Source organism: Epinephelus lanceolatus, chromosome 12 (assembly GCF_041903045.1).
Source record: "Epinephelus lanceolatus isolate andai-2023 chromosome 12, ASM4190304v1, whole genome shotgun sequence".
NCBI lineage: Eukaryota > Metazoa > Chordata > Actinopteri > Perciformes > Serranidae > Epinephelus > Epinephelus lanceolatus.
Window position 1 is genome coordinate 7,289,478 of NC_135745.1, and position 8,121 is coordinate 7,297,598.

Here is an 8,121-nt window from a genome sequence, read left to right on the forward strand (position 1 = left end):
TGGTCTGTCTTTTGTTTACACAGAAGTAAAGTCTTTCTCTTGTGAGTGTGGTAGGGATTGTCAGTCAGCATTTTAGAGTTGTTAAATAAAGGTTGTATACTTTTTTAAAGATATGTAGGTCTTAGTTTTTCAGGTTGTCCATCAGTGAATGCGATATTTCAAGAATGCTTTGAAGGTTTTTTTTTTTTTACTCAATTTGGCACAAACATCCACTTGGACACACAAATGTACTGATTTGAATTTGGTGGTCAAAGGCCAAGGTCACTGTGACCTTACAAAACATGTTTTGAGTCAAAACTGACAAAATTTCACACAAATGTGTAATAGGATAGCATAATGAAGTGATGACATTTTATAATGCAAAAGTTAAAGGTCAGTTTCACTGTGACATTAAAATGTTCCTCATAAAACACTTTTCTGGTCATTAGTCAGTGTCATATCTCAGGAACAGAGGGGGAGACATTTGGTCAGATACTGAATTGTTGACACTAATCTTGGGTGCCCACCTTGAAACTGTGCTGATTTTGTAGATCTTCTGTCTTGCCAGGGGGAAGATATGGGTGAAGCATCCATGTTTTCACACACATGGATGTTAAGTGTAACTGTAACTGCAACAGAGACATAACTGCGAGGTGGTAATTCTAGTTCTGTTTTTATGTTGGAAACAAGGAAAAGTCTAATGGTGCCTCTGGTGTCTATCAATAGAGTTGCATATTGCTGTGGAGGCCTTGGTGAAAGCATGAACTGCAGTAGTCCCATTTCATGTGTGACCTTTATTGCACAATATTCTCCTGTAGTGTTTCTAGGTTCATCTTGTAGTATTGGATGGATGTGCTAGGTACCTCAACAGAGGGGTGACCTAAATGGAGACAGTTCTATTGGTACCATCCACAGCTTTACATTATGGAAATGACTGGACTGGACTGCTTGGTAGAAACATGGCTTTGCCGATCAGTAAGAATAAAACCAAAGTGACAACTGACCGCCTTTGGCTGGCCACGTCAATTACTCAATCTCAAAAATGCAGTACAGTTTAAAAGTACTAGTGGGACATCAGTATGGAAACTTTCATGACCTTACATGTTATATCACACACAACACATTAGTTTTCTTGCCCCAGTGTCATTTAAACATACCAGATTCAAACTCTATTCAAACATAATTCCAGATAGCTGGCATACATAGAGGGAGAGACTGTTAGGATAAATTGACGAAACATACATGATGGTCATGCAGTGACACATATAGGAGCTACGTTATCTCAGCAGCTACAGACAATAATTTTTTCTTTATGCTACTGTACATGAAAGGATATTCACAAAAGGTTACTCTAACAACTTCATTACCCATAACATTCATGGCTTTTCCAAAACCTTTCAGGATTTCCCCAATTCCATGACTTTTTCAGGCATGGAAAATGAGATTGTGCAATGCTGTGATTTTTCCAAGTTTTCTGTGACCATCCTGACTCAATCTCTGATAGTGAAAACCCTGCTGTTTCCTTGTGCCTTTGATTGATGGGTTTCTCTAGTGCACTTTCATTTCCTTTGGTGCATTTCTATATGCATTTAATTTCACCTTATGTCATTGTTAAAATCTCATTTTGTTCTATTTGATTTATTTTATTTTGGTTTTTGGCGCTGACTGTTTTTGAGTGTAATTCTAATGTATTTTTTGGGGGGTGTAAATCACTTTGAATTGCCTCAGTGTTCGCTGCCTTGCCTTTATTCTCACACAGTAAATGAACCAATATAGCAGAAACCAATTTCTCCAAATCTGGAACATGATTGAAAATATTGTATGCAGAGGACTTGTGTGAAATCTACAATCAGTGTCTGAACTTGTGTATTTTTTATTTTTATTTTTTGGCAACGGTTGGGTGAACAGAGAAAAGACCTGTGTCAAGAGAACCAGGATTCAGTGAAAGGTAGGTGAATGCATTTAAAGTTTTAATCACTGTATTTGCAGGCTTAGAGCACAAATGACAGTAATGCATCTGAACAATGGAGGAAATGTATAACCAAACTCAACCAATGTCTTACATATTCTATATTCAGTAGCTTATCAGGAGCAAAATTATCAGCAGAGGTCTCCTCCTCTCAAAAACAAAACCAGTTGATTAAAACTGGTAAAAACAGTGAATTAAGCAGTTTCATGTTACAAATCAGTTTCTCCAACGCTGTTTTGCATGTCGCAGACTGGTTCCTATCCCACCACCTGCTAATGTGTGCTCCCCTATTTTCTCTGATAACTTAAGATCCAGACATTCAGGAGGTTCTTACCGGGAGCTGAATTATCTGCAGAGGTCTCTTACTCTCCAAAACAAACACACCAGTGATTTACAGCGGTAAAAACACTGAATAAAGCAGTTTCATGTTACAAATCAGTGTTTTTCCCTTTGCCCAGCACTGCTAATGTGTGCTCACCACTGTTCTATTATAACTTAAGATCCAGATGTTCAGGGGGTGTTTACTGGGAGCCAAATTATTCACAGAGGTCTCTTTCTCTCCAAAACAAACAGATTCGGTGATTTAAACCAGTAAAATAAAACAGTTTCACGTTAAAAAATAGGTGTTTTTCTGATGCTGCTTATTGCAGAGGAGCTTCTAACGATGCTGGCCAATGCAAAAATGCAAATGGTGCCAGTGTTTGGTTTGTCCGTTCTGGGATATTGAAACATAGCGATACAAGCACAGTCTGTACCGTGATGTCACCAATTAGTTTGTGGACTCCTGTTCTGAAGCCTCAAGTTTGACATTTCATCAGTCACCATCTTTTTTGGAGCCTTAAGTGACCATATTTGGGTTAGAGGCTGGAGCTGTGGAGGAACGAGGGGTAGATCTGAGAAGCTGAGGACGCTGTCAGCAGACAGCCTGTCACTCAAAGTAGCCTGCCCTTAATTATGTGTGATTTGAAGCCAGGTGAGTTACATAAAAATTCAGCTCCTGTACAGTTGTCATGAATGTTGAAATTAGCTATAGAGACCACAACTGTTTCTTTGCACCAGGATGTAAACATATTTATTCCTGCTATAAATCTGGACTGTCTTTTGGATCCAGACTCAAGTGGTTATTAAAAGAACTGCAGTTTTTGGCACTTCCCATGTTGGCTTAATTTTTCAGCTTCAAAAGTTGCTGCTAGGGTGCAATATGGCAATCTCCATACATGAGGCCCAGCTTGCTATGTAGATAGAAACAGCTCTTTCTAAGATAAGGAAAACAGGTTTCTTATTTTCAGGTGATTATACATGAAAGAAAACATACTTATTATATTACATTCGATTTCTGCTAGTTTATAACCCTTAATCATACACAGTGGACCTTTAAGTGTTGAATTGAAATTTAGTTGTTAATTACTATGTCACATATCCATCAAATCATTTCAGCAAGTCTTCCTTTCTCTGCATTGCAAACAAAATCTAAGCTGTGGTTCAGTACAGTCTGGGTTTCTCAAACATTCCCAGCCTGTATGTAAACGGACACTGCTGTCTGTTGTCCCAAATCCTTGTCTTATGGACTTTCTCTTGTCCTCCACTTTGACTTCCTGTTATGATGTCACAGGAAATGAGCCTTTTGATATGGCATATATTTTCTGCATTGTCACACATTAGAAAAAAAGAGATACGTTTTTAAAAGTCCACTTTTTGTCCATTTGTCTGTTCCAAGTTTCAGCAGGATTTCTTGTCTTACTGTTACAAGAGGACAACAAACACAAACGGACAGGTCATCTTAGTCATCTCCGAACAACCACTGAGAGTTCATGATTCATCTTTGTGTCAGTGTTAAAATGTGTTTGTTTCGTCAGTTAATTGCAGTGATCATGGTTCAACTGTGCGTCCTCTGCTTCAACACTGGTGGTCTTAGTGTTGAGCAGGCCCTGTCCAGGTCTCCCGGGGCAGTACCAGCTGGGCCCCAGGCGATACCAGCCCTGGTACAGTCCCCTCCAGCTCAGACATCCCAGAGCGCCCCCTAGCAGCTGAGTGGGGAACTGAGGGAAGTAAGCTAAGAGACAGAGCAGCAGAAAGATCCAGAGCCAGAGCAGGAGAACACAGAACAGGAAGAGGATCCTCAGAGGGGCATCTGAGATCCCTCCCAGGCTCAGATAAGGTCCAAACACGGCTGTTTCCTCAGCCAGCAGCAGGCAGCAGAGACACAGGAGGAAGACATCTTCTGAAACTTCATAGCCCCTCCACAGCATGCCAGCTTTGAGACACTCGGACTTACTCTCCCCTTCCCTCAACACCAGCAGAGGCTGCCCGTTGATGACCTCTGGGCCGCTGAGTAAAGGTTCATAGCAGCTTCCGGTGGTGTTCTCTAGAAGGTCCAGGAGTTTACAGAAACCAAGCCACAACCCGCCAGCCACCCCGAGCCGGGAGAGGTGACGCATGGACAGAGAGAGGGAGCGACGAATGGAGAAGGAGAGGAGAAAGACGAAGGAGCCGACAAAGATGCAGGTCCAGCCCCAACCAGAGCGCAAGAACATCCTGGAAGAAGGAAAGGAGAGATGGGAACAGTTTTAGAAGTTAAGTGAGACATTGCAGAGTATGGGGGGAGGAAATGAGATAAATTAGATTTGGTCATGTTGAAAATGTGAAAATTAAGTGTAGTAGTTAACCATTAGGACACCACTGCCACATTAACTGACAAATAACTGTAATTATGAAAACCCAGCAGACTGGTATCCTCTGATGGTTTCTGTTTAACATCCCATAACACATCCCATTCACCCTGCCATTGTATGGAAGTTCATTTCAGTCTGATGAAAAAATATCCTGTAATCTCGAATTAATGAGAAATGTGCTCAAAATAATGACACATTATGTTTCTCGTTATTTTGAGATATTATGCCATTTTGAGAAAGTTTTTCTCTCTTTTTGTAAATTTACTGAATCTCATTTTATTTAGGCCTATACTTCAACAAACAAACTAAAAACACAAAATTGATTTTGTGAGTCATTATTTTGAGATGTTTTCATGTATTTTAGATTCCAAGTCATAATTTTGTGATCAGTCATTATTTTCGGACACTATTTCATTATATTGAGTGGGTAAAATTAGAATTAACATCAATCTTGACTGTACCGATTCTCTTTGTCAAAGCTGAACTAATCATATTTTTATATCATTGAGTATAATGTGAAATGGATCACTTGTAGCTACTGAACCTATGGAGAATTATCACATGACTCAGCAGTTTCCCTCAACTCTATCGAGCTTGTCAGCTTCAGTTAGCGCATTGTTTTGGTTTTATAGCCCACAAATTCAGTTTTGCTTCAGTCTCAGTGCTCCCATCAACCTTGTTTCAGCTGCGGCAGGCACCAAACAGCAGACAGGCCCAGTTAGAGACTAGTGGGTGAATAAAATGGAGCGTTTCGCAGCTAAAAAAACAGATATGAGTTTGTGGAGGTCGTTGCTCTACATCCATTATCCAAATGAATGCTAATGTCCTCTGTGACTACTGAATGTGTAAATATTTATATATTTAAAAGGATCCCCATTAGCCAGTGGCACCAATTAGTCTTCCTGGGATCCGAAATCCAGTACTATATATTCATCACACACATGTGCTGTACGCAAGCATGACTAATCACAAAAACACTGTAAACATGGGCAAGGTAACATTCGGGTGTTCTCGTAAAATGACAATGAAAGTTTCAACATTTGGTAACTTAAATTTATAAAAACTCATGTTCGGGGAATAATTGCAACTGCTGAAGAATGCTATTGTGCTCAAGGCTTTTGTGCTTTTACAGCAATATTTTATAATAATTTATTCACCAATAATCTGTGAATAGGTAACTGCTCAGAAGTTCACCACAACAACTTTGTAAGATGATGAAACATAAATGCTGTGTAGCAGTGCCAAACAGCATACTATGCAGATGGGTACTTAAATGTAGTGTGTACTTAGTTTGCAGTATTAATATGTAATGTGGAATTGGAACACAGCTTATGACTGCCAGAAGATTGGGCACACCTGCACTACAGCACAGTAAAGACTTGTCACTGTAGCAAATACATGACTTGGTTTAGATTTATCCCAGGAAACTGATGAAAATGACGCCAGTGTTGTGTCAACACTTTAACACAGAGGAGGAAACACAAATAAACTACTCTTAAACACACTGGATATATTGTGCAACAGCTTTTAACAAATCAAACTATCAAAGCAGTGACATGTCTTCAGAGTGCCAGCAGTTATTATCTTTGAACAGTAACAGATAGTGTAGGTAACTCAGTGGCACAAAAATACCACTTGTATGAAGAAGACAAGTGACCAGGAAGTAAACAGGAAGCAGCCTCACCTGTAGAGGAAGTGGCTTCTCTTGGCAAAGATGCTGTGCTGGGAGACCCAGAAGCTCAGCGCAGGGCCGAACATCACCATTCCCGACAGCAACAGGTGGAAGTGCTGCCGAAACACAGTGCTACCCAGGAGCCGGGCCGCCAGGTCCGTCAGGACCACCAGCAACGTGTTGAGGAACATCTGGACCCAAAACCAATCCTCTGACCAGGACGCAACTTCACTGATGGTTTCTATATGAAATTGGACTGCAGCTGGTTCTGAATACTGCAGCGTGTTATCCACCTCAGATTCAATAGCATGCACTGTTTCATGTAATACGCCTGTAATCCTGTCTAGAATGCCCTTAACACACTAGCTGATGCTGTGGATTACCTCTGTTGCATAACGGAACATTACAGCATCTTAAGTCTGGCTGGAATCAATCTATACAAACTTAACTATATTTTCAAAGTTTGAGAGTTGATCCATTGGCACGTTGATGGAAGATTCATTCACATCCAGAAATCCAAAGATGCTGGTTGTGTGGAAGTTGTTGAAGTCCAGTTGAAGTCCGCTGGTGTTAGCTGCTAGTGTTCGGCATCCATGCTCAGAGTGTAACATGAATGAAATGACAGCTGGCTCCTTGCATTCCACAGACTGCAAATATGTGCACACTGTGAAATCCAAGCATGGAATTCTTAAGTCCAATAGCGCTCCTCCCCCTCCTGACTCAGTACAGTATAATGTATCTGCTAGTAGTTTCGGTGCAAAGTAGTTTTGCCACAGCCAAATAAACAATGCAAACAAACCATGTATCCGTTGCTTTGCTGGTTTTTCTTGCAGCTGCAGAAAGGCGAGTTGAGTATCAGTCTTCTCTGACCTTGCATTACAGGTTTTCCATGTGACTATCACTGGCCATCTCTGGATCACTTCTGCAGAAATAAAATGGCTGCCACTGTGTTTTACTCAGCAACAGCTACCACTGAGTTACCCTGAGAGACGTGCAATGGTTGTAGCTTTAGAATTCCTCTCCTGTTCAAACAACATCCGCAGTAACTGTGACTTCTCTGCTCTTCTCTGTCACCCACACTCACCCTTTTCAACACACAGGGTATGTTCTCGCCCTGTCATATGTCTCCTGGGCCTTGAAGGTGTCACATTGCTCCTACTGAGATGACTGAAGGGTAGAGAGAGGTTAAACTAATGACATGTGTTCCTTGGTAGTGATATGGATATCACAGGATTTCTGACTAATTTAGTCTTGGTTGTGAGCAGAGTCAGAGGCTGAGAGAAAGCAGCAGCACCAACAAAAACAGTGTTACAGAAAAGTCATGAATTAAGTGTTAACAATGATGTGAAATTAGATGCAGTGAGTCAATTTGCATGTGCGTGTTTGCACATGTATTATTAGCAGTAACCTTTGTACTGTATCTGGGCTGAGACTCAGCTGTTGCAGCAGTCTGTCTCTGTCAATCAGTGAATGGTAACACACGCAGTCCACGTTTACTGTCCTTTCTCCTCTTTCTTACATGACCCACTTTAACTAAGTTTCTTTAAATGACCCTGAAGGCAATTCTATCAACAGCCATATAGTTACCTTAAATCCACAAAGCTCCTCCTGCAAACAAGTTCAGGAGACTCTAGTTGTGTTTGACTAATATGAGTTAGTGGTTATAAATATTCTGTCTTTGTTAGAAAAGGTACCCAGTTTGTGCTGAAGTTGCCTGTGCTTAAAGAAAAAAGAATTCAGGTTTATCTCGTTTGGTCAGGTAGACTGAATTTGCCATAACACATTAGTCCCCTTAAAGGTGCACCCTTAGATGACGCAAACCAGGTAAA

At 40.7% G+C, this 8,121-nt stretch overlaps 1 protein-coding gene across 1 annotated transcript; it reads right to left on the minus strand.

The window, feature by feature from the left end:
* Positions 1 to 1,936: 1,936 nt before the first annotated feature.
* On the minus strand, positions 1,937 to 6,630 carry fitm1l (fat storage inducing transmembrane protein 1, like). The gene is made up of 2 exons (XM_033649640.2): positions 6,305 to 6,630; positions 1,937 to 4,483 (listed from the first exon to the last, which is right to left on the minus strand). Exons 1-2 carry the CDS (start codon positions 6,481 to 6,483, stop codon positions 3,805 to 3,807), a joined length of 858 nt encoding a protein of 285 aa, XP_033505531.1. The 5' UTR covers positions 6,484 to 6,630; the 3' UTR covers positions 1,937 to 3,804.
* Between the last annotated feature and the right edge of the window lie 1,491 nt (positions 6,631 to 8,121).